General features: G+C 40.1%; 1 protein-coding gene across 2 annotated transcripts in view; it reads left to right on the plus strand.

Moving 5' to 3' along the window:
- LOC128692997 (SR splicing factor protein kinase) overlaps positions 1–27,950 on the plus strand; it is a 308,083-nt gene that overhangs the window by 268,976 nt on the left and 11,157 nt on the right. For both annotated transcript variants that reach the window (XM_053782432.2, XM_053782431.2), the window contains exons 8-10: positions 17,235–17,480; positions 20,335–20,502; positions 20,766–21,052. In XM_053782432.2, the coding sequence (XP_053638407.2) occupies positions 17,235–17,480; positions 20,335–20,502; positions 20,766–21,052 (701 nt within the window). The remainder of the gene's footprint in view (positions 1–17,234; positions 17,481–20,334; positions 20,503–20,765; positions 21,053–27,950) is intronic.

Below are 27,950 nucleotides of genomic sequence, written 5' to 3' on the forward strand. Positions count from 1 at the left end.
AGCAAAAGTCAGCCACTAGCTTCCCTGAGGCCATATAAATATCTGAACAGAAAAATTTTGATGCCTAAGCCACTTTAAAAGTTTTACTGCAGGTAAATCCAGGTAAAAATGTGTTTTAATGAAAAAAAAAGGCACAGTACTGTGACGAACAATACACAAATGACCCGCATATAGGAGAGAGAAAAGCTTATAATGACATTTTGGTCTGACTTGGACCACTCACAAGTCACACTGACAGAAGGGAATGAGTGATTCAGTATATATAGGTGAGGGGGACAGAGACAGGAGAAAGAGAGGAAGAAAAAGTAGTGCTGGTAGTGGAAGTGGTAGAAGCAGTACAAAGTAGGGGAAGTTGTTTTTGTCACAAGAGATAGAAAGGGGAGAAGGAGAGCAATAATAGCAGTAGGGGCAATAGTAGAAGAAAAGGTAGAAAGTAGAAGCAGTAATAGTAGTAAAGGAGTGGTAGTAGTCGTAAGCTTTTTCTCTCTCCTGCGTGTGGGTTATTTGTGTACGTTCTAATGTTTTTTAATATAAATATGAATAACTTTCTATTAAAAATGAACCACATATGCACACGCTGCATAGTCTATGTGTATTTTCTTTTATAAAAGATAATAGAGAAAAATTCAGTATTTGCCCAGCATCTAATATGGACAATGTAAGAGATAATACCATACTAGATATGTTTCAAAACATTTTCATGGCTTACGTCACCCTTCCTTAGTAAGAGAGAGTTGGTGTGGTGAAAAAAACGAGACTATTAATAGTTAATACATATATGATAATATGTGTAGCAGTACTGGAGGTGAAATATATTCCAAAAATCAGTCTTTTATGACAAAAATATCAGTCCTTTTAATTTTTGATAAATATTGCAACTCCTTAGCTGCCCCTATAGTTTTTCTTTCAACAAACTGGCTGCATTCCACCAAGGCAGGGTGGCCCAAAAGGAAAAACGAAAATGTCTCCTTTTAAATTTAATATATACAGGAGAAGGGGTTACTAGTCCCTTGCTTCCGGGATTTTAGTCGCCTCTTACAACACGCATGGCTCATGGAGGAAGAATTCTGTTCCACTTCCCCATGGAGATAAGAGAAAATAAACAAGAACAAGAACTAGAAAGAAAATAGCAGAAAACCCAGAGGGGTGTGTGTATATATATATGTGCTTGTACATGTATGTGTAGTGTGGCCTAAGTGTAAGTAGAAGTAGCAAGACATACCTGAAATCTTGCATGTTTATGAGACAGAAAAAAGACACCATCAATCCTATGATCATGTGAAACAATTACAGGCTTCCATTTCACACTCACTTGGCGGGATGGTAGTACCTCCCTGGGTGGTTGCTGTCTACTGGCCTACAACTTAGGAAAGCTATTAGTTGGTAATGGAACTGTGTATGTTGCACCACAGGTGTCACGGCTGACAACAGAGCCACTTCTAGATATAGGAACAGAACTTGGTTTATAGTGTGTCGTCTTCAGTATTTAGTACAGTATGTTGTAAAATTTTAATAGTTTCCAGTGGTTGTAGTATTGTATGTGTTTCCTCCACGTTTGGCCTGATGCTTGTTGATTTTTATGACAGCCTTTTGTCAGATGACATTGATTCATTTCTTTGATGCCATTAGTGTTTTATCATAGTGTATTCTGTGTGTGGCCTGTTTTCACTTTTACCAATTTCTTTAAATGGCATATATCCATTAACTCAACTTGCATAATTTATCCAGGTTTCCTGCTTATCTTGCACAGGATTTTTGCATAATCACTAAACATTTATATACTTCATAATTCCTTCTGGCAAGCCATTTAGATTAAAAACATCATTGAAGTCAGTCTATAGACAGCTTTTATCATACCTTTGCCATCTCCGAAGAGTTTCGAAAGTTTTCATACTTCTGCAGCCCAGCCTTTGATCACACTTGTCTGGCTCAGGGCCAGACTACACACTTTCTCTAGCATTTTTTTTTCTTGTCAGTCACCAGCATGTATAATAGTGTTAGAATTACACACACATACAAATTTTGCAGTTCAGTGTAAATATAAAGTACATTAAAAACCTGACCATTGTGAATATCCATTCTAAACACTTGAGCTGCCAGGTGCCACTGCTGTTCTCACCTTGCCATGTGCAGTTTTATTTTTTAGAATCTATGTGCTTTTGCCCTCCACCTCTGGAATATTAAAAGAAAGAAAATTGGTTTTGGCTTTGTTCTATGGAAATAAAAAATTACTCTTTGATTTTTATAGATTTGCCTGCCTGAGGTAATTTACATAAAATTGCTGCAGTGGTTAGAGTGCCACATAAAAGTTCTGCTTTAATAATTGCCGAGATAAAGAACCTTGACTGCATGTCAGTTTACTCAATAATGTTAACAAGTGATGAAAAATAACAAATTTAATAGTTGAAATTCAGTGTACAATATAAAGGAAATGTATTTTTGCTCCAGTATCAGCATTGTTGAAAAGTATTAATTAACCTATTTTGTAACAAAGGTATATCTACCTCTTTTTTCTTTTAAATGTTGAGTGCACTGCAACGAAAGTTATTTAAATATGCTAATACAGTAACAATTTTCTGTGGGATACCTGCCAATGTCTCCTGAGCCCATGAAAATAGGGACACTTGCTAGCGGATTAAATTAATGAAATTAAAAATAATTTAGGGTAAATTTACAGCGTATGAAGAAGGATTACTATTGGTGAAATAAAAGTTTGAGGAGATATGTAAAAAAGAAAAGCACTAACGGGGAAGTAAGAAGATGGTTTAAACAATCCTATATGTTAGAAGGAATCTTTTCATGTTACATGCAGATAAATTGCATCATTACATCTATTGTATATTATTTTAGTAATGGACAAGCTATTGTTCCACATGTTTATATTCTTGACTTTTTTTTGTTTTTGTTTTAGGATTTGTCTATTTGTCAGTTTACTTTGGTCTGTTCTAAACTATTGAGATAAACTACCTGGTACCTGGTGGTGGTTTTAGAGATCACCCTGGTTTCTGACCAGGCCTGCAGATTGACAATTTGGTCACATCATTAGCGATTGCATTTTGCTGTCTGACATAAGCACCACAACCTCTGTTTCGCAAGAGCTCATTGGAACATGAGCTCCCTCTTCCAGTTAGGAATCTGATGGCAATTCTTATATTTGAAGGGAGGGTATCGGATCATTTTGGACCCTTTATGCTTGTTGAATTGTGATTCCTGTCAAGTGTAGTGGTTATTTTATCCCTGCTTTACACTGGAATTTAGAAACAGTCCCTCTAGTATTTTCCTGGTGGAAAGTTTAAGATTGCACACGTGCCTTGAGAAACGTCAACAGTAATTTGGCATGTCTTGTTTGAGAGTTCCTGTTTTCCAGTATATCTCTTTTTTATCAGTTGTCATAGTAACAGTTGTGTTTATTCAATTTAAGATTGTCCAACATAATTACCCCAAGGTTCCTTAAAATTTTCCTGCTGTTCTAAATTGTAGTGCATTCACCCTCTTCTTTGCCATAGAGGAGCTGAAGTTTGTTGTGTGAGTTAGACCTGCCTAGTAAGGGTCAGTACTGTATTATGCCCCACTGGAAGAAGATTTATTTCAACATGGACATTTGTTGTGCCTTCAATGGATACCAGTCTTGCAATTCTTTTAGCATTATCTGTGAAGAATAATACACGCCTCTGATTTAGATGTACTATACTGTGTATATTGTTTGTCAGATATGGCAACGAGAAAGTATATAGAGAGGAAAAGTGTGCCTCACTACTTGGCTTGTGGGATAGTACAGCACCACAGTGAGCTTAGCCTCATATTTAGCCATGTGCTCAGTCATATAGACTTCACTATAGGGATGGCTGCTTTCCCCATTTCCTTTTTTTTTTTTTTTTTTTTTTTTTTTTTTTTTTTTTTTTTTTTTTTACATTCTCACTTTTGTGTTTGGTTAAAATTTAATTTTTGTTTGTTTAATTTTATAAACTTTTTTTTTGTGTGTGTGTGTCAGCTTTGATTTCAACAAAATGAAAGTCAGAAAATTGATTGTCATAATTTAGCTAGTACTTGTTCTACATTCTTGATGCTTTATATGATGTCTAGTAACCAAGTTTTTTTTTTTTCAGATTTTGCTTAATCAGATCTGATGTGGTCTCTGATAAATTTATTTTCATGGCCTCATGCTGTCAAAGAACTAGCTTAAAAATAATTGCACTGTCTCCAGTATACTTTAATGAGTCACTAAGTGGGTCATTATATGATTAAAACCTATGTATTTTGATAAATACAATATGGGATGTCCAGTTGTAGTGATTACTATGCAGTCTTCTTTTTTTGGTAACTAAACACAAATTTCATCTAGGCTAGTACTTGACCATAGCAGAAAGTTCAATCTGTTATGAATGCAGCACAAACTTCAGCTTAAAAACTAAACCAAAAAAAAACTTAAGATTTTCATTCAAACCTGCAACAGTATTTGTACCCATCATGTACAATCACAGAGAGAAACAGCACTTTTGTCTTTGTGGTGTACATATGTTCAGCGGTGTCCATATTCAAATATGTATGCCATAGTTTGTAGTATAATTATTCCAGAAATTAACAGAATGGTGAATATTATATCTTACTGCACAGATAAGTTGAATATACACCACTTTAAAACTGAATAAATCTCATTTTTGTGCCAATGTAATACACATAGTTTTAAGGTAAGTGCTTCAGGAAGCAGTACAGTACTTGCAAGAGAAAGAATATGGTACTGACTTTTAATTCTGTACTGATACAGGTGGATATTGGCTACTTTTGAGGGTATCAGCCTAAAATTGAGCATGGGTATTGACAAATTTTGGTATCTTGCCTCATCCCTTCTTTTAATCTGGTAATTGTGATTTTTAAACATGTACAGCATGAATGACCCTTGCCATGGAAGTGCCTTGAAAGAGTGATATTGTATTGTATGCTCCATAAGCAATTGTTCAATTAATATTTGCTATTGATCTGTTCCTCTTCAAGGGGGGCTCCTTGGCGTGGTGAAGAGGCTCTTGGTCTGAGGAATTAGACCTATCGGTCTTCTTCCTCAGACCGAACCTAATTACCCCCCAATCTCCCCTCCCCTATCCCATCCTCCCCTTTTTCCTTTCCTCCTCCTCCTCCCCACTCCTCCCTTTTGCCCTTCCTCTTTTTGTCCTTTGGGATTTCTCCCACAGGCGCGCTAGTTCCTGGGTAGGAGAAAGGATACCGGGGTCCATCCCATTCCGTTGAGGTTCTTAGCGGTGGCGTAGTTTGCCGTGGAATCTGGATCGCCTGGAGATGTCCCGATCCCTCTCCGGTATCCCGGAGTAGCTTTGGGTGTCTTTCGGGCGACGAGTGTATCTCTGGAAGCCACCTTTCGGATTCCGGGGGTGGTGGCCGAAGGAGGTATGCTTTGTGGCGGATATCCGGCCGCCCTCTCTTTTGTCCACCGAGGTAGCTCGGCAGATGTGAGGTTGCTATCCCGGATTGTTAGTTTACTAGCATGATGGGTAGGGTATGGCACGGGTTCCATGCTGCATCTGTGCTACTTGCGGTGCTGAGGTCCTCTTGGGCGCGGAGGGAGATTTCTGGCCCTTTCATTCCTCCTAGGACCTATCCCTCCCCAGTCCCCCCTTTTTTTTTCTTTTTTTTTATTTTTATTTTCTTTTCTTCTTTCTTTTTTTTTCTTAAAAACAAAAAGAAAGAAGTAACCTAACCATGGCAGCCCTAGTCCATGAACCTGGTACCCCCGGGCCCCTTCTTGATACCGCACCCCGTTCTGACCCCGCCTCGTCTTTGGACCACTCTTCAGACATTCCTCATGCCTCTGTACCTATTGCCGGTGCTGTTTCCTCACCCGCTTCAGGTACTGAGGCCTCGACTGACTCCTTCGATTTATCAGACCTTCGCTCTCCTCTGACTATGCTTCCGGCCTCTCCCTCTACGGTGCGGCAATTTTCAAATCGCCGACCCGTTCCACGTCGGACCAACTCTGGTCCCACGCCTAAACGTCAACGACAATTACCTGCTGATGATACTTCTCCACCTTCACCTTCTCGTTCTTCTCAGAAACGATCGACACGTCCTTCACTACCTTTCCACGCTCAGTTTCAGACTGAACAGTGGACTAAATTCTTCACTTTACGACCAACTTCCTCTACTGCCTATCTTTCTGACCATAGTATTGGCAAGGCACTCCTACGCCATGTTGGTAAAGATATTTCTTTTCATGCTCTTAAGAGCGGTACGCGCATCATTACCGTACAGAATGCTACCCAGGCTCGTGAGCTCTCTCGTCTTTCCCATATAGATACTGTTCCTGTCACCCTTGAAAAACATCATTCCCTCAATTCTTGTAGTGGTACCGTCATTCTGCCCCATACCATAGTTCAACAAAATTTCCAGACATGTGGCACCGACATTCTAGAACAACTGGAACTCCAAGATCTCCCAATCCTCAAGGTAGACACTTACGTTCTTCCTGCCCGTGGGCGGAGACGATACCCTAGCAATGTGGCTCGTTTAACTTTTGACAGCCGAGAACTTCCATCCTCAGTTTATATAGCAGGACATCGGTTACAAGTTCGAAAGGTGATCCCTACACCACAACAGTGTAGAAATTGCTGGCGATTTGGCCATCCAGCGAAATATTGCAGATCTATCGCCGAATGCCCAGTCTGTGGTGCCGATGACCATTCTAATACGTCTTGCAATCGATCTCCCTCTTGCCTTAACTGTCATGAGGCTCACCCTTCGTACTCTCGCCGTTGTCAGGTCTATTTAAACGAGCGGGAAATCCGTTACCTCAAAGACACAGAAGGTCTCCCTTATGCCATGGCAGTTTCTCATCTCCGCCTCCAAGGGAGACTCCCACGTGTTTCTTATTCCCGTGTTTCAAAACGTCCCCCCACTTCTGGTATCCCATCTTCTACACCCACCTCTGTGGTTACCTCTCCCATAATCACTCCTGTATCTAATCCTTTTGCTGTCCTCGGCTCAGACGTCCCTACTTCAACGGCTCAGTCTAATCTCGCTTCTTCGAGTTCTCTCTTACAAGCCTCAGTATCGACGAGACCTCGTACGATACCTCCTCCCAATCGTCCCTCTACTTCTCAAAAGTCAAAAAAAGGTCCGGTAACACCTCCTACCCATCTTCCACCTCCTCATTTTACCCTCCCTGTCTCTGTCCCTAGTTCTTCCCCTCTCACTGGCTCAGTTACAAGTGCAGAGGTTCACCCTCCTCCTCGTAATGTACCTTCCTCCCCTGTTCCCTCCCAAGTTTCTTCCTCTTCTGCCACCTCCCAGGTTCCTGTCTCTTCTGTCCCCTGCCACGCTTCTCCAGTTCCCTCCACCCTTTCGCCCCCCCCTACCTTGGTACAGTCCAATACAGTTCCAATCTTTACTCATCCTCCCCCTACCATTCCCAATATTGTCTCCCATACGACATCTCTGAATTCCGAAACACTTGAAGCAATCTCTGAATATATTGCAGAGACCAAACCATCAATGGACACTGATCCACCTTCCGCTCTTTCTCTCTCCTCTGCTCCATCTGCGCAACTCCTTTCTTCACAGCGCACCGTTCCTTCGCTGCTTGAACATTTTCCACTGCCTCCGCATGTGGACTTTTCTAACCCTTCTAGTCCGTAGGAACCCTTACCTGCGGATTTCAAGTATCTTTATCATTGCCAATCATGGCCTTTTTACAGTGGAATATACGCGGCCTCAGGGGTAATCGGGGTGAGCTTCAGATGTTACTCTCCCAGTTTGCCCCTGTTGGTGTTTGCTTACAGGAACCAAAATTACACTCTGCTGTTATTTCTCACATCTCAGGCTATAATTTATTGTATTCTTCAGATCCTTTTCCTGATGGGACCTTTAATGAAAGTGCCCTTCTTCTCCGCACTGATATTCCGTACCATCAGCTATTTGTTCATACTTCGCTGCATTACACAGCAGCCCGTATCCACTTACATAGGTGGTATACGCTCTGTTCTTTATATCTCTCTCCTTCTCGGGCATTATCTATTCCGGATTTTGCCTTCCTTGTTTCGTCATTACCGCCACCGATTCTGTTACTTGGTGATTTTAATGCCCACCATTTCCTCTGGGGGGGGTCTCACTGTGATTCCCGTGGAATTCAGTTAGAGGCTTTTCTTGCCACCCACCCCCTCCATGTTTTAAATACAGGTACTCACACCCATTTTGATCCTCGGACTCATACTCTCTCTTGCATCGATCTCTCAGTTTGCTCTTCCTCCGCCGCATTAGACTTCACTTGGTCTGTTCTCCCGGACTTACATGACAGTGATCATTTCCCAATCATTCTTACTTCCCCTTCATATTCGCCACCTCTTCGCACCCCACGCTGGCAATTTAATCGGGCAAATTGGAACCTTTACTCACACCTGACTGTTTTTAAAGAGGTTCCTTCTTCGTCCTCCATCGATGAGCTTTTACACCTCTTCTCGTCCTCCGTTTTAACCGCAGCTTCTCATTCTATACCCCAAACTTCGGGCAGGCATTCTCAGAAATGCGTGCCTTGGTGGTCTCCTGCTTGTGCTCGTGCAGTACGTTTGAAACGCGCTGCATGGGGCAGGTACCGGTACAATAGAACCACAGAGCGACTCCTTGATTTTAAACAGAAGCGTGCGATCGCTCGCCGTGTCATCCGTGACGCTAAACGCACTTGCTGGCGAGATTATGTCTCCACCATCACCTCTGCTTCCTCTATGAGTGCAGTCTGGAAAAAAGTACGAAAACTGAGTGGTAAATATTCTCCTGACCCGGCTCCTGTTCTGCGGGTTGCCGGTGTTGATATAGCTAACCCACTAGATGTTGCCAATGAAATTGGCAATCATCTGGTCCGTATTTCTCAGGGACTCCATCTATGCCCCTCATTTCTTTCCTCAAAGTCTGCCAGAGAGTTAGCACCCTTGGACTTTTCTTCTCTCAGAGAAGAACAGTATAATGTGCCTTTTACACTTCAAGAACTGGAGGCAACACTCTCAGCTTGTCGATCATCGGCAGCTGGGCCCGACGACATTCATATTCGTATGCTACAACATTTACATCAGTCAGCCCTTGCAGTCCTATTACGCCTTTACAATCTTATTTGGTCACAAGGAGTTCTTCCACAGCTGTGGAAATCCGCCATTGTTCTCCCTTTCCGCAAACCAGGCACTACGGGACATGAAACCTCCCACTATCGTCCCATTGCTCTTACCAGTGCAGTTTGCAAAGTAATGGAACGCCTAGTAAATAGACGTTTAGTGTGGTATTTAGAGACACACAACAGTCTCTCCACTCGTCAATATGGCTTTCGTAAGGGACGTTCTACCATAGACCCCTTACTACGCTTGGATACGTATGTTCGTAATGCCTTTGCGAATAACCACTCAGTTATTGCCATATTTTTTGACCTTGAGAAGGCATATGACACAACTTGGAGGTATAATATTTTAGCCCAAGCCCACTCCTTAGGCCTTCGAGGCAATCTACCATCCTTCCTTAAGAACTTTTTAACTGACAGGCATTTCCGTGTTCGGGTTAATAATGTGCTCTCCCCGGACTTTATCCAAGCTGAAGGTGTCCCCCAGGGATGTGTTCTGAGCACAACACTTTTTCTCCTTGCTATTAATGATTTGGCCTCTAGTCTTCCATCAAATATTTGGTCATCACTCTATGTTGATGACTTTGCTATTGCCTGTGCAGGCGCTGACTGTCACCTCCTTACAGTTTCTCTCCAACATGCAGTCGACCGTGTTTCCAATTGGGCCGCCACACGTGGGTTTAAATTTTCCAGCACTAAAACCCACCAAATCACTTTCACTAGACGCTCTGTCATCTCCGATCATCCTTTGTACCTCTATGGCTCCCGTATCCCTGAACGTGATACAGTCAAGTTTCTGGGCCTTCTCTTTGATTGTAGGTTATCCTGGAAACCTCACATTACCTCTCTGAAGGCAACTTGTCACAGCCGGCTGAACCTTCTTAAAACCCTTGCTCATCTTTCGTGGGGAGCTGATCGTCGAACCCTCCTTCGCCTACATTCCACCCTTATTTTATCGAAACTTGATTATGGTGACCAGATCTATTCAGCGGCATCTCCTGCTACTCTCTCTAGCCTTAACCCTATTCATCACCAAGGATTACGTTTCTGCCTTGGTGCTTTCCGCTCTTCCCCTGTCGAGAGCCTCTATGCAGAAGCGAACGTTCCATCCTTATCCGATCGCCGTGATGCCCATTGCCTGCGCTACTATGTACGCTCTCATGATCTCCGCAATCCTTCCATTTATAGAATGGTCACTGATATTAGTAGACATTCTTTATTTGTTCGACGCCCCTGTTTACTCCGTCCCTTCTCTCTTCGCCTTCATTCGCTCTTGTCTTCTCTTCAACTACCACCTTTCTATGTACATGTAGCATCTCACTTTTCCCTACCCCCCTGGGAAGTTCCAGCTGTTCGAGTCTGTTCTTTCTCCCTCCCTTGCTCGAAAGCCCAACTGTCTACGGTCGCTTCCCGCTCTCTTTTTCTTGACCACTTTCACTCTCATTCTCATGCCATTGCTGTGTACACAGATGGCTCTAAGTCTTCTGACGGCGTAGGATTCGCAGCAGTGTTTCCGGACAGCGTCGTACAAGGGCATTTACTATCTTCGGCTAGTATTTTTACTGCTGAATTATATGCCATCCTTACAGCACTTATCCGTATTGCATCTATGCCTGTGTCATCTTTTGTGGTTGTCTCAGACTCCCTTAGTGCTTTACAGGCTATACAAAAATTTGATACACCTCACCCCTTAGTCCTCCGTATCCAACTTTGGCTACGCCGCATCTTTACCAAGCATAAAGATATTGTTTTTTGTTGGGTCCCTGGTCATGTTGACGTACAGGGCAATGAACAGGCAGACACTGCTGCGCGGTCAGCAGTACATGACCTACCAGTTTCTTATAGAGGTATTCCATTTACGGACTATTTTGCTGCAATATCTTCCCACCTTCACACCCGTTGGCAACAACGTTGGTCTACTATGCTCGGCAACAAACTTCAGTCTATTAAACCGAGTATAGGTCACTGGCCGTCTTCTTATCACCAATGTCGAGGTTGGGAGACTACTCTCTCCCGTCTTCGCATTGGCCATACTCGTCTTACTCATGGATATCTCATGGAGAGGCGTCTTGCTCCTCTCTGTGAGAATTGCCAAGCTCCATTATCAGTCAGCCACATTCTGTTGGACTGCCCACTTTATCAACGAGCACGCAGAATTTACCTCTGTCGTCGTCTTCGCTCCGCTGCTCTCTCTTTACCTTCCCTTCTCGCTGATGGACCCACCTTTCATCCGGACTCTCTCATTGACTTTTTGACAACGACTGACTGACTTCACAAATTCTGATACCTTCAGCCCTTTCTACTTCAATCTCTTGCTACCTTCTACCCCCGTACTATCCCCTGCCCCGCTGTTTTCTGTAACCTGCTGATCATCCCCCCTCCCTTCTGCCATCCAATTCCCTTGCTTCCTTCCCTACCCTGCAGCGCTGTATAGCCCTTGTGGCTTAGCGCTTCTTTTTGATTATAATAATAATAATAATAATATTGATCTGTTGAGTCAAGGAATAAATGTAAAATTTCTCATGTTGATGGTTTTCAACAGTTTATACATTTGAAACATAAACCTGTATTATACAGTCATGCTGTGAATAGGCAGTAGTACAAAGATCTGAATAGAGAACAGACTGTAAAACTTGTCATATTAGATCAAGTGAAATAGATAAATAAGCCGTAAAGTTGATATTAGCGAAATTATTAAAGTACAGAATTCCACCAACTAATTGCATTTCAATTCTGGTGTGTTAGCCAGGTTACGTTTGTGAAGGGACTCGGGAAAATTAATTAAGCTGATTTGAATCCTCTTGGTAGGAAGTATGGTGCCTGCACTCTGAAGGATTGGTAGGAGCTTTTTTTTTAATTCTTTGGTCCACATGTAAGATATTTTGGTCCCAAACCTGGTGCCCCTATGTAATGAATTGGCTTTCTTCACATGATACACAAATATCCCGCATGTAGGAGGGAGAAGCTTATGACAACGTTTCGTTCCAGCTTGGACCATTTAATTCATGCGTTGTGCTAACACACAAAAGTGAGGGAGCCAGTATATATAGGAGAGGGGGACTTACCTACAGGGTCCATGAAGCTTGTGTCAAAGTCAACAACCAAATGGTTGAGGGAACTCAAAATTGGCATTTTTGATAGGTCATCACAGTCTGCAGACATGAATGTAATATAAAGTTTGTACAGCCTCTCCTCTCTTAACAATGGAGTTCCGTTCCTAAGACCACATCGGTGAGCGAGTTCGTCGCTAAGCAAGGAGCATACTGTAATGGTAGTGGGTTTATGTCAGTCATCTTTGATATTGTTTTAATGTCACCTTAGTACCATTTATAACATTTTTAGTATATTTTTAATTGTTTATACAGTAGTGTACCATATACAGTGGTCCCTCAATAATCATCCGGCTCAATAGTCGTCCTTTTCGGAAATCGTCGCGTTATTCTCATCCAAACATTGGCTCACAAATGGTCGGTTTACTCACTAATCGTCCTTCGTTCGGGACATGTACTCACGCTCTGAGCCGCCTCGGCCTCTCTTCCCAGTCATTGTGACATTGTTTACCAGTGAGCGACAGTCCCCTCACTTGTTCATACGTAATATTTCATAATACAGTGGACCCCCGGTTAACGATTTTAATCCGTGCAAGAGGGCTCATCGTTATGCGAAATAATCGTTATGCGAATGAATTTTCCCCATAAGAAATAATGGAAATAAAATTAATCCGTGCAAGACGCCCAAAAGTATGAAAAAAATTTTTTTTTACCACATGAAATGTTAATTTTAATACACACAAACTGAAAAAGGCATGCACAATTAAATGACACTTACTTTTATTGAAGATCTGGTGATGATTGATGGGATGATGGGAGGAGGGGAGAGAGTGTGTTAGTGTTTAGAAGGGGAATCCCCTTCCATTAGGACTTGAGGTAGTAAGTCCTTTTCTGGGGTTACTTCCCTTCTTCTTTTAATGCCACTAGGGCCAGCTTCAGAGTCACTGGACTTCTTTCGCACAAGATATCTGTCCATAGTGGCCTGTACCTCTCGTTCCTTTATGACTTGCCTAAAGTGTTTCACAACATTGTCAGTGTAATAATCACCAGCACGGCTTGCAATAGCTGTGTGAGGGTGATTTTCATCCATGAAGGTTTGCACTTCAAGCCACTTAGCACAGATTTCCTTTATCTTTGTAGTAGGCAACTTCTTCAATTTCTCTCTCCCCTCCTCTGAACCAGTTTCCTCAGGTCTGGCCTCTTGCTCTTGAAGTTGATCTATCAGCTCATCAGTGGTTAGTTCTTCATTGTCCTCCTCCACCAACTCTTCCACATCCTCCCCACTAACCTCCAACCCCAAGGACTTTCCCAATGCCACAATGGATTCCTCAACTGGCACAGGATTCTCAGGGTTAGCCTCAAACCCTTCAAAATCCCTTTTGTCTACACATTCTGGCCACAGTTTCTTCCAAGCAGAGTTCAAGGTCCTCTTAGTCACTTCCTCCCAAGCCTTACCTATAAGGTTTACACAATTGAGGATATTAAAGTGATCTCTCCAAAACTCTCTTAGAGTCAGTTGAGTTTCTGAGGTCATTACAAAGCACCTTTCAAACAGAGCTTTTGTGTACAGTTTCTTGAAGTTGGAAATAACCTGCTGGTCCATGGGCTGCAGGAGAGGAGTGGTATTAGGAGGCAAAAACTTCACCTTAATGAAGCTCATGTCCCCATAAAGTCGCTCTGCCACGTCTGTAGGATGACCAGGGGCATTGTCTAACACCAGGAGGCACTTAAGTTCTAATTTCTTTTCAGTTAGGTAATTTTTCACATTGGGGGCAAATGCATGGTGTAACCAGTTATAGAAAAATTCCCTAGTGACCCATGCCTTACTGTTTGCCCTCCACAGCACACACAAATTATCCTTGAGGACATTCTTTTGCCTGAACGCTCTGGGAGTTTCAGAGTGATACACTAATAAAGGCTTCACTTTGCAATCACCAGTAGCATTGGCACACATCAACAAAGTAAGCCTGTCTTTCATAGGCTTATGTCCTGGGAGTGCCTTTTCCTCCTGAGTAATGTAGGTCCTGCTTGGCATTTTCTTCCAGAACAGGCCTGTTTCATCACAATTAAACACTTGTTCAGGTTTCAGTCCTTCAGTTTCTATGTACTCCTTGAATTCCTGCACATATTTTTCAGCCGCTTTGTGGTCCGAACTGGCAGCCTCACCATGCCTTATCACACTATGGATGCCACTACGCTTCTTAAATCTCTCAAACCAACCTTTGCTGGCCTTAAATTCACTCACATCATCACTAGTTGCAGGCATTTTTTTAATTAAATCCTCATGCAACTTCCTAGCCTTTTCACATATGATCGCTTGAGAGATGCTATCTCCTGCTATCTGTTTTTCATTTATCCACACCAATAAGAGTCTCTCAACATCTTCCATCACTTGCGATCTTTGTTTCGAAAACACAGTTGAACCTTTGGCAAGAACAGCTTCCTTGATTGTCTTTCTGGTGCCCACAATAGTAGCGATGGTTGATTGGGGTTTCTTGTACAGCTTGACTAGGTCGGCTATACGCACTCCACTTTCATACTTATCAATTATCTCTTTCTTCATCTCTATAGTAATTCTTACCCTTTGAGGTGTAGGGTTGGCACTAGAAGCTTTCTTGGGGCCCATGGTCACTTATTTTCCAGAAACAGCACCGAAAATACTGTAATAATACGAAATATTCCGAGTGTATGCTTGGATGTTACCGCGGAGGCTGGCTGGTAAACAATGGGACGGGGCGGCACATGTGAGGCTGGCTGAGGGCACATTGGACGCGTCTCGGACGAAAATCGGTAAGCGGGTTTTTAATCGGTATGCGCGGCAAAAATTTTGCGATAAAAGTAATCGTTATGCGGAAAAATCGCTATGTGATGCCATCGTTATGCGGGGGTCCACTGTATTCAATTTGTTTTAGTGCTTGCAACTGCTAAATGAGTCGCCATGGCTCCAAAGAAACCTTCTAGTGCCAGCCCTTTGGTAAAGAATGTGAGAAACACACATAATTTATGAAAAAGTTTGTAGAAAAATACAAAGGTGGTGGTGATATAGTGGTGGTAGTGATGGTGGTAGAAGGTAGTAGTGATGGTGGTAACAGTTGTAATAGTGGTAGAAGGTGGTAGTGATGGTGGTAGCAGTTGTAATAGTGGTAGAAGGTGGTAGTGATGGTGGTAGAGGGTGCCTTCTTCAGTGATTTAGCAATTCTACCAACTCCTCCAATGTTGTTGGAGTTGTATAGGGCTACAGAATACACCACCACCTCAGCTGCTGCTTCACCACCATTATGGACGGCTTACTCTCAGTGGCCCTTATACACCCAACAACAACACAACACAACACCTCTCGTGACATACATAATGACTTATTTTATTCATTCTAGAGTATATTCCATGTTTCTATGTTATTAATATTGTTTACTATGTCATGTTAGTTGAATTGTCATAGATAAATAAGCCGTAGAGTTGATATTAGTGTCATATTCTCCAACAATAAACTTGCCATCCCTCCCTCACACAAACAAGTCTTCAATATGAACTTAAGAACATAAGAAAGGAGGAACACTGCAGCAGGCCTGCTGGCCCATACTAGGCGGGTCCTTCAGAAATCCAACCCACTAACAAAGCAAATGCTACCCAAGCAATAAGCTCAGGTGCAAGTCCGACTCAAATCCAACCCCTCTCACTCGTGTATTTATCCAACCTAAATTTGAAACTACCCAAGCCATAGCTTTTAGAACATAAAAAATGAGGAACACTGCAATAAGCCTGTAGGCCCATACTAGGCCGGTCCTTCACAAATCCAGCCCACTAACAGAACAAATTCTGCCCAAGCAATAAGCTCAGGTGCAAGTCCGATTCAAATCCAACCCCTCTCCTGTATTTATCCAACCTAAGTTTGAAACTACCCAATGTTTTAGCTTCGATCACCCTACTTGGCAGACCGTTCCACTCATCAACTACCCCTATTATCAATGTTCATTTATACATTTTGTTAGTGCTTTACATTTATTTGGCATTCTTTTCTGCTGTAAATCTATGTTAATGCTAGGGAAGTGACCCCTGAAGTGACCTAGAGTCCTTATGGAGGGGGATTCCCCTTCTAAACAACCTCTCTTCCCTCTTCCCTCTCTCCTCCTCCCTGTCTTCCATTCATCAACAACAGCCTTCAATAAAGGTAACTGTCATGTTGAATGTTCATTCTTTTGTGCATGTAAATCTATCTTTTAGGTAAAAAACAAAATTGTTGTTGATACTTCTGGGTGTCTGGAACGAATTAATTGGATTTACATCATTTCTTATGGGGAAAATTGAATCGAAAATTGTCCATTTCGATAATCATCACACTTCCAGGAACGGATTACTGATGAAAAACGAGGGACCACTGTACTGTAATAAACAGAATAGAAGAAATCAGCTTTAATATACATTATTTAGGTATGCATACTGGTCAGAGAGCCCGTTGTAAGTCCAAGTCATTGGTAAACGAATACATTGCTGAGTGAGGAGAGGCTGTATTATGAATTGGAAAATATGCAGTTTACAAATATAAGTTCTTCAGTCTGCAGGAGCTAGAGAAATTCTGCATGAAGGATTTGTCAAATATTCTTCCTAAAATGATGCTGAAACTACAGAAAGGTTACTGAAAATATTTCCATTTTATTTAGTCCAGAGGAGACTTTGCAAAGTACTGAGTGCCAGAACATGAATCACTACTATGTAAAACTTTCTCTGACTTGTATCAATATTGTAGGTGTTTAAGAATTTAATTTGTTTTTTTACCAAAAGCTCCTAAATATACAATTGCATTTTGTTGCAAACTCACATGTATACAGTAGCTTTATATAGCCCATGTCCATCATCCATTTAATTCCTCCTGTAAATTTTGTTCATTAAAGTACATGTATAACTTGTTTCTGTGTTGATGAAACTTCCATGAAAGCATTCAAGTTTGTGACTACTAAAAGATATTTGAAGATCAGCTTTTGGATTTGTAGTCTGTTTTCAATTCAAGGCAGTTTGCAAATAATCAGTAAGGTATTTAGAACATTTTTTACCCTCATTTATGACATCTTTTAATTTCTTTTCAGTGCTAAGTAATGACTCGAGTTTAGAGGAGACATGTATGACACCACAGACTAATGGCCAGCAGCTAGAAAAACAAAAGAGTATTGAAGAGGTGCCTTTGAAGCTACAAGAGCAGCCACTGCCACAGCTTCAAGAACCTGAGTTAACACCCACCCAGCCACAGCCCCAGCCTCCACTCATACCTCAGTCACAGCCTTGCCTCATCACTCCTAATCTCACCCTAGAAGAAGAGGCTCAGCAAAAACTTGGTGCGTCTGTGGTTGAAAGTTATGCCTTTTGTAACCTATATTTTATCTGCAAATGGTATGTTGCAGCAATGATATTCTGCATACCAGTTCCTCCATAAATAAAGTTCAGAGTGGAAATAATCTAATAAATTTTTTTTACTTGTTTTAATCAAAGTATTTATGAAAGTGCAGTTAATATTTATTTACAAGTAGTTTGAATTAAAGCACTAAATATGACTTTAGTCAGGTAAATTGGAAATCTTTGTTTAAAAATTGGTTAGAATAGCAGGAAATACACTTTTAAACACACCTCTTACCAAATATCTGGAATTTGATTATAGTACTGTATAACTTTCAGTTTTAATATTCTAAAACTTCTAATTTAATTTTGATATATTTGTATGAAAAGCTGCAGACAAACTTCTTCCACAGGTTTGTCAGCCCTAGGCAGAATTAACAAAGGCCTATTTGCTTTGTTTTTTTAGCTCTTCACTGTACACTCAGATTCCAAATGTTGTGCACTTCCTTGCACAGGAATATGTCAGATGTTAGTTCAAATAAGGCTGAGAATGTGTAAAAAATTTAAGTAAAGATGCAATAAAGCATGTCTGATTGACTTTTTCAAGGAAGATACTGATTTACTGTATAATAAATATTCTTCATTAAGGAATGGAATCTTACAACATTTGTTTGGCTTTTCAGCTTCTATGGTAGAGTAAACCTTCACCTTAGCGGACCTCAATTTAAGAAACTCTGGATGTTTGGGACAAAATTTATTGGATCAGTTGAATTTGTTTAGGTAGAGTAGTTGTGGGGGTCTCAAACTTACTGTTTCAATTATTAGCCAGATTAGAGGAGAAAGGTTTTAGTAAAGGTTTGACATCATGATTTATTAAAATTGGGAACATTAGTAACTAAGAAAAAAACAAGGGATTACTAGGACATTAACAAGACAGTTCGCCCTGACATTTCCTAGTTAGTGCATACATGTTTTTCATACATACCTGGGAGAAAGTCACCATTCATAACCTAAACATTTCTACAGTATATCATAGTATATAAGTTGGGTTTTAAAGTTAAATTCTTTGTTTACACAACAAGGAGGTCACCTGCATGATGGGAATAAAATATCAAGACACTAAACTGCCTCTTCAGAATCACTTTAGATTACTACTCGGTTTCCAGCATTCATACACTAATGTGGAACACACTCGGAACCATCTATGCAAACATATCTGGAGCAAGGGTTATAAACAATAGCCTTATTATAAATAAGTGAAGAATTGTGAGAATATACAAGAGTAGAGAAAAGCACTGCAGTTGTCCTGCTGGCTTTTCTTATGATTGTCCAGTCTGCTTATAGTCATTCAAGTTGTAAGCTTTGGTGAGGACTTTTGGCAGTTACTTCCATATGTCTACTACTCTGTTACCATGCAAAAGCAGTACTACTTTCCTATGAGAGCAGAGACTTGACAGTACAAAATACCAACCACCATTGCAGAACGGGTGCAGCAAGTACACTGAGAGATAATTCGATAATTATAAAGGGCCCAAGATTTTGCACCACCTTTCCTTCATACATAAGTGGAATTACCAACAGGTCTCTAGCGCTATTGAAAAGGAAACTGGTTAAATATTGTAGTGCCTAATCAGCTGGGCAGTGGTGCCTATGATGGACTGAGTGCAGCTAGCACTTAAAAGCTTAGTTGATTAGGCCATTAGCTAAGATGCATTGTCTAAGACTGGGCTATGGGAAAGATGACTTCCCACAATCGACTTCAGGTGGATAGATGTAATGTCATGATCTTCCTGTTCCAAGAGGCAAGCCAACACATTTCTAGTTGGCTGATGCCCACCCACACAAGAACTGAAGCTCCTGTTTGGCTCAGATGTTATCCAGGAGGCAAGCTACCACATCACTTGTTGGCTGACACCCACCCATGCCCACTGACCATAATAATAATAATACAATAATAATAATAAAATAATAATCTTTATTTCTTTATCTCTACAAGTACATGATAAAACTAATACAGACCTAGTTAAAAAGGGTGCAATAAGTGGTATGAAGTTTTGACATCTGAGTAATCAGTTTATAAGATGGCAAACTTTGTATACAGTACCATGAATTATTTCACAGATGGAGCTGGTTCTTGCTAGTTCTGCTGACTGTTTTGTGTGTTTGCATATATTCTTAGTTACAAACATGAAGATTATCATTAGAAGGTTGATTATGAATTTCCTAGAATTCCACTTTACAGATGCAGTACTAAAATAACCACCAAGTCAAAGACTTTAAATGGGTATCTTTTGTTTTTCATTAATTTTAACATGCATGTACTTGTACACATCATTGTATATTCTATTATTAGCTAAGTATGAGGAACCTGACTATTTCCTGTAACAAAATACAGCACATATTGAAGCCATATCATGCCTCAGTATGTCCAACTGATTAAATTTGCCTCAGCTATGGATGTGGAAACTAAATTTTGTTTGCAGGCAAGCTTAAATCAGGTGCACAGAATATAAAAATCTATTTTTCCAGAATATCAGTTTAAACAAGCTGTGTGCTAAATTATTTATTCTGATCAAATATTGATGATAACACTTGTTATTTGTAACATCTCGATTAAACTATTGAGGTACAGTATAATTAAATCTATTGTTAGCATAATTAAGTCTGATTCAAGAGAGCTGGATGGCTTCAGGTACACAACTAATACTATATTTGAGAAATGCTGATTTGTTTTTTTTATACCCATACTCTCAAACTTGCTTATTCCCTATCCATTCCATACGTTTTGTCAGGTTGAAGACTAATGTGAGTAGTAATAGATGCATGACTAACATCTGTTTCGTAATTGGTCTGCAGAACACCGCAAGAGTCTAGCAGAGATGTGTGAGGGGGATGTGCGGCCGGGTGGGGCGGTGGGTCTTTCACTTGACCCACTCATGAATGGCCACGACAGCCCCCGCCCCACACTTGGCCGCTCAGAATCTGAGATTACGCCAGATATGAGACTTCCCCCAGAAGATGAAGGTGCTAATATTTATACAGTATTGTCTCGTTTATGTTGACGTTTAAGATTTGTCAAGTACATTGTACTATATAAAAGAGTTAGAAATATGTTTAGGAAAAATAAATTTTTTTTAAGCTGTATGTCGTTATCACTGATTCTGAATGAGATCAGCTTCGAGTTTGCACAATAATGATTTAGCCTCTAACTTCATCCTTCATACTTTTTATTATTGGAAAACTTGTAATATTGTTTGAAAAACTTAGGATTGTAAATCCTCACACAGATGGTGATGATGTTGGTGCTAACTACAACTTCACTGGAGGTAGTAGCAGTAGTGGGAGTGGAATGCGAAGAGTAGCATCCTGTCCTGACCATAAAGCTATTGAGCGTGTTCCTGATCCTGTTCATGAGATTTGCGATATGAAAGTTAAAATTGCTGACTTAGGTAATGCTTGCTGGGTTGACCATCACTTCACAGAAGATATTCAAACTCGGCAGTATCGGTGCCTAGAGGTGCTGTTAGGAGCAGGTTATGGAGCCCCAGCAGACATATGGAGTACTGCTTGTATGGTTAGTCTTGTTTGAATTTTGAACCATTACATCTACCTCTTTCAAAAAAAAACTTGAGTTAGAATTTGTATTGTATTTGTTTTAAAAATTTTAAACATTAAAATTTTTCTGGGCTAACTTGAATAACAAGTTTTATTTTATACATTGTAGTTTGCATCAAAGATGTGCTAAGAATTCTCAGCACAGTTGCTGGGAGATAGAAATGTTTAATAGGCCAGTAGTATATATTTGTTGATTTTATATTATTAGTGAGAAGTTTTTTGATCAGTGGGTAGATATTACACATCTTACTAGTGGTAATGAGAGAGAGAGTGTGAGAGAGAAAGAAAGACAGGAGGAAAGAGTGAGTGGGGGAGGGAGGGAGGGGGAGAGAGGGAGAGGGGGGATGGAAGGGGAAGGGGGATGGAAGGGGGAGGGGGAGAAGGATGGAAGGGGTAGGGGGGAGAGGGATGGAAGGGGGAAGGGGGAGGGGGGATAGAGAGATGGAGAGAGAGAGAGAGGAGAGAGATGGCTCCAATTTCATCCTGTTCCCTACTTGTATGTCTCATAACAATAAAAATGCTTTCAAATGAGCTGATGTAGGTAACAGCTCTTAGCTTGCCAAAAAAGTTAGGAATCCTTAACCTGTAAATAGCTTGTCAATAAAGCTAGGGATCCTTAACCTTGTCAAACCCTGTGTATAAAAAAAAAAGTGGGAGAGAGAAAGAGGAGGGAGAGGGGAATGAATGAATGAATGAATGAATGAATGAATTGGGAGAGAGAGAAGATAGAGGGGGAAGATGTTCAGGTTTTTTTTGTTTTTAGTAAGATCGAGAGTCTTTGTTAAAGCCTCATTATGACATGGAGGCATTACATAACTTATTTAACATGTCTAATTGTATAAAGCTACTCTCCTCAGTACTACTACTGTTTAATCATGTCAACAGTTCAGTGGCTTTCTTAAACTTTGATTTTATTTTGCCCTACATGCTAACATAAGATCACAGTAAACAGGTGATTTCAGAATATAAAAAACAACCACTCTGAAAGTTTATGCTTCTAGACTGTTGTATTCTGAGCACCTCTGCAAAAACAGTGATAATGTGCTATTTTCTTTTTGGGGATTTTCTTTCTTTTTTGGGTCACCCTGCCTCGGTGGGAGACGGCCGACTTGTTGAAAAAAAAAAAAAAAAATATATATATATATATATATATATATATATATATATATATATATATATATATATATATATATATATATATATATATATGCATGCATGCATGCATGCATGCAATAAGATCACAGTAAACAGGTGATTTCAGAATATGCAAAACAACCACTCTGAAAGAATAGAGAAATTCCAAGCGCTTTCGTGACTACTCACATTATCAAGGAACTATGAAAGTAAAGCATCCAAGGAAGCTATATAAGGGGTCTGGCCAGCACCTCACTATCAGATCCCACAACGGTTTAAACACCTGACGTGCGCCGACCCAACTTGGATAGGTCCTTGGCACAACTCACCCCACAAACTATTCTACCCAAGAAATAAGAAATTTTAACGATTATTTGTCCAGTGTATTATTAAATTCTTCCCAAATTCTATTAATTATAAATGGATCTAATTTATATAAACCAAAGGAAATATTCATATTATTTTCAAAACTGCTTTTTATGAAACAAGATTCAATTATATTCCTGTCGACCATGGACTTGCTTGATACTACTTTCTCAACTTTTTGAAAATCAATTGGATGGTTAAAATCTCTTACATGAATAAATAGAGCATTGGAATCTTGTCCAGTTCTAATGCTATATTTATGTTTTAATCTTAGTTCGAGATTTTTACCAGTTTGACCGTAATAAACTTTATCGCAAATTTTACAAGGAATCTTACAGACACATCCATCAACATTTTGGGGGGAATTCTTTATCAAAAGTTTTTTTACTGTATCAAGATTTTTGAATACAACTTTAATATTAAAAGTCTTAAGAAGAGAAGGCATATCAACCAAGTTTTCATGGTAAGGGAGAACCAACATATTTTTAGTTGAATAAGGCTGATTGCCCCTTTTTGGATTATAAAAAGTGTTTCTAGCAACTTTAAAAGATTTATCAATTACATTTCTTGGGTATTTTAAATCATTACCTATTTCATAAATTTTGGATATTTCCTCATCTATGAACTCAGGACTACAAATTCGTAAAGCTCTCAAAAACATTGATGAGAAAACAGACAGTTTGACTCTATCTTGATGCGAGGAATAATAGTGGACATAGGAACAGTTATTTGTAGGTTTTCTGTAAATTTTAAATTTGAATTCATTATTACCCTTAATAATTAAAACATCTAGAAAAGGCAAGTGAGTTATTTTCTTCAAACTCAACAGTAAAGTTTATAGAATGGGCTGAGCTATTTAATTTTCCAAGAAAATGGTGTATATCTACATTTTTGGGCATAAGACACAAAATATCATCAACATATCTAAACCATTTAGCTCTATTAGGGAGGATTGTGTTAAGCAACCTTGTTTCAAAAAATTCCGTGTATAGGTTACTAAGAACAGGTGAAAGAGGATTTCCCATTGCCATACCAAACTTCTGAGTGTAAAACTTATCATTAAATACAAATTTTGCATCAACAATGCGAAGTTTAATAAGTTTAATGATAGTAGGAACTGGCAATGGTAAATCATAGTTAACGAGTTCTTCAGATAAGAAACTTAATAAATCATCAACAGGAACTTTCGTAAACAAGGAAGTAACATCAATTCTATGATTAACTTCATCCTTCATAAATCCATCCGCCGACACTTCAACTCCCAAGTATCTGAAAACATTCACTTCTTCCATACTCCTCCCCAATTTGATATCCATTTTTTCTTTATCTAAATAATTTGATACCCTCATCACCTTACTCTTTTCTATGTTCACGTTCAACTTTCTACCTTTACACACATTCTCAAACTCATCCACTAACCTTTGCAATTTTTCTTTAGAATCTCCCATAAGCACAGTATCATCAGCAAAAAGTAACTGTGTTAATTCCCATTTTGAATTTGATTCCCCATAATTTAATCCCACCCCTCTCCCGAACACCCTAGCATTTACTTCTTTTACATCCCCATCTATAAATATATTAAATAACCATGGTGACATTACACATCCCTGTCTAAGACCTACTTTTACCGGGAAGTAGTCTCCCTCTCTTCTACACACCCTAACCTGAGCCTCGCTATCCTCATAAAAACTCTATACAGCATTTAGTAACTTACCACCTATTCCATATACTTGCAACATCTGCCACATTGCTCCCCTATCCACTCTATCATATGCCTTTTCTAAATCCATAAATGCAATAAAAACTTCCCTACCTTTACCTAAATACTGTTCACATATATGCTTCAATGTAAACACTTGATCTACACATCCCCTACCCACTCTGAAACCTCCTTGCTCATCCCCAATCCTACATTCTGTCTTACCTCTAATTCTTTCAATTATAACCCTACTGTACACTTTTCCTGGTATACTCAATAAACTTATTCCTCTATAATTTTTACAATCTCTTTTGTCCCCTTTCCCTTTATATAAAGGGACTATACATGCTCTCCGCCAATCCCTAGGTACCTTCCCCTCTTTCATACATTTATTAAACAAAAGTACCAACCACTCCAACACTATATCCTCCCCTGCTTTTAGCATTTCTGTCATGATCCCATCAGTTCCAGCTACTTTACCCCCTTTCATTCTACGTAATCCCTCACGTACCTCCACCACACTTACATTCTGCTCTTCTTCACTCCTAAAAGATGGTATACCTCCCTGACCAGTGCATGAAATTACTGCCTCCCTTTCTTCCTCAACATTTAAAAGTTCCTCAAAATATTCTCGCCATCTACCTAATACCTCCCTCTCCCCATCTACTAATTCCCCTACTCTGTTTTTAACTGACAAATCCATACTTTCCCTAGGCTTTCTTAACTTGTTTAACTCACTCCAAAATTTTTTCTTATTTTCATTAAAATTTCTTGACAGTGCCTCTCCCACTCTATCATCTGCTCTCCTTTTGCACTCTCTCACCACTCTCTTCACCTTTCTTTTACTCTCCATATACTCTGCTCTTCTTATAACACTTGTGCTTTGTAAAAACCTCTCATAAGCTAACTTTTTCTCTTTTATCACACCCTTTATAAACTTCATCATTTCACCAATCACTCCTCTTTCCACCTGCCCCCACCCTCCTATAACCACAGAACTTCTGCCCCACATTCTAATACTGCATTTTTAAAACTATTCCAACCCCCCCCCCCCCTCCCACTACTCATCTTTGCACGAGCCCACCTTTCTGCCAACAGCCGCTTATATCTCCCCCCGAACTTCCTCCTCCCTTAGTTTATACACTTTCACCTCCCTCTTACTTGTTGTTGCCATCTTCCTCTTTTCCCATCTACCTCTTACTCTAACTGTAGCTACAACTAAATAATGATCCGATATATCAGTTGCCCCTCTATAAACATGTACATCCTGGAGCCTACCCATCAACCTTTTATCCACCAATACATAATCCAACAAACAACTTTCATTACGTGCTACATCATACCTTGTATATTTATTTATCCTCTTTTTCATAAAATATGTATTACTTACTACCAAATCTCTTTCTACACATAGCTCAATTAAAGGCTACCCATTTACATTTACCCCTGGCACCCCAAATTTACCTACTACTCCCTCCATAACATTTTTACCCACTTTAGCATTGAAATCCCCAACCACCATTACTCTCACACTTGATTCAAAACTCCCCACGCATTCACTCAACTTTTCCCAAAATCTCTCTCTCTCCTCTACACTTCTTTCTTCTCCAGGTGCATACACGCTTACTATAACCCACTTTTCACATACAATCTTTATTTTACTCCACATAATCCTGCTGAAGGGTGTAGGGGAGTTTCGGTGGGGGGAAATAAATGGGATTAAATCTGGAGTATCTGAGAGAGTTAGAGCAAAGGAAGGGGTAGCAGTAATGTTGAATGATCAGTTACGGAAGGAGAAAAGAGAACATGAATGTGTAAATTCAAGAATTATGTGGATTAAAGTAAATGTTGGATGCGAGAAGTGGGTCATAATAAGCGTGTATGCACCTGGAGAAGAGAGGAATGCAGAGGAGAGAGAGAGATTTTGGGAGATGTTAAGTGAATGTATAGGAGCCTTTGAACCAAGTGAGAGAGTAATTGTGGTAGGGGATCTGAATGCTAAAGTAGGAGAAACTTTTAGAGAGGGTGTGGTAGGTAAGTTTGGGGTGCCAGGTGTAAATGATAATGGGAGCCCTTTGATTGAACTTTGTATAGAAAGGGGTTTAGTTATAGGTAATACATATTTTAAGAAAAAGAGGATAAATAAGTATACAAGATATGATGTAGGGCGAAATGACAGTAGTTTGTCGGATTATGTATTGGTAGATAAAAGACTGTTGAGTAGACTTCAGGATGTACATGTTTATAGAGGGGCCACAGATATATCAGATCACTTTCTAGTTGTAGCTACACTGAGAGTAAAAGGTAGATGGGATACAAGGAGAATAGAAGCATCAGGGAAGAGAGAGGTGAAGGTTTATAAACTAAAAGAGGAGGCAGTTAGGGTAAGATATAAACAGCTATTGGAGGATAGATGGGCTAATGAGAGCATAGACAATGGGGTCGAAGAGGTATGGGGTAGGTTTAAAAATGTAGTGTTAGTGTGTTCAGCAGAAGTTTGTGGTTACAGGAAAGTGGGTGCGGAAGGGAAGAGGAGCGATTGGTGGAATGATGATGTGAAGAGAGTAAGGGAGAAAAAGTTAGCATATGAGAAGTTTTTACAAAGTAGAAGTGATGAAAGGAGGGAAGAGTATATGGAGAAAAAGAGAGAGGTTAAGAGAGTGGTGAAGCAATGTAAAAAGAGAGCAAATGAGAGAGTGGGTGAGATGTTATCAACAAATTTTGTTGAAAATAAGAAAAAGTTTTGGAGTGAGATTAACAAGTTAAGAAAGCCTAGAGAACAAATGGATTTGTCAGTTAAAAATAGGAGAGGAGAGTTATTAAATGGAGAGTTAGAGGTATTGGGAAGATGGAGGGAATATTTTGAGGAATTGTTAAATGTTGATGAAGATAGGGAAGCTGTGATTTCGTGTATAGGGCAAGGAGGAACAACATCTTGTAGGAGTGAGGAAGAGCCAGTTGTGAGTGTGGGGGAAGTTCGTGAGGCAGTAGGTAAAATGAAAGGGGGTAAGGCAGCTGGGATTGATGGGATAAAGATAGAAATGTTAAAAGCAGGTGGGGATATAGTTTTGGAGTGGTTGGTGCAATTATTTAATAAATGTATGGAAGAGGGTAAGGTACCTAGGGATTGGCAGAGAGCATGCATAGTTCCTTTGTATAAAGGCAAAGGGGATAAAAGAGAGTTCAAAAATTATAGGGGGATAAGTCTGTTGAGTATACCTGGCAAAGTGTATGGTAGAGTTATTATTGAAAGAATTAAGAGTAAGACGGAGAATAGGATAGCAGATGAACAAGGAGGCTTTAGGAAAGGTAGGGGGTGTGTGGACCAGGTGTTTACAGTGGAACATATAAGTGAACAGTATTTAGATAAGGCTAAAGAGGTCTTTGTGGCATTTATGGATTTGGAAAAGGCATATGACAGGGTGGATAGGGGGGCAATGTGGCAGATGTTGCAGGTGTATGGTGTAGGAGGTAGGTTACTGAAAGCAGTGAAGAGTTTTTACGAGGGTAGTGAGGCTCAAGTTAGAGTACATAGGAAAGAGGGAAATTATTTCCCAGTAAAAGTAGGCCTTAGACAAGGATGTGTGATGTCACCGTGGTTGTTTAATATATTTATAGATGGGGTTGTAAGAGAAGTAAATGCAAGGGTCTTGGCAAG

This window comes from Cherax quadricarinatus, chromosome 38 (genome assembly GCF_038502225.1).
Source record: "Cherax quadricarinatus isolate ZL_2023a chromosome 38, ASM3850222v1, whole genome shotgun sequence".
In the NCBI taxonomy this organism is placed as follows: Eukaryota; Metazoa; Arthropoda; class Malacostraca; order Decapoda; family Parastacidae; genus Cherax; species Cherax quadricarinatus.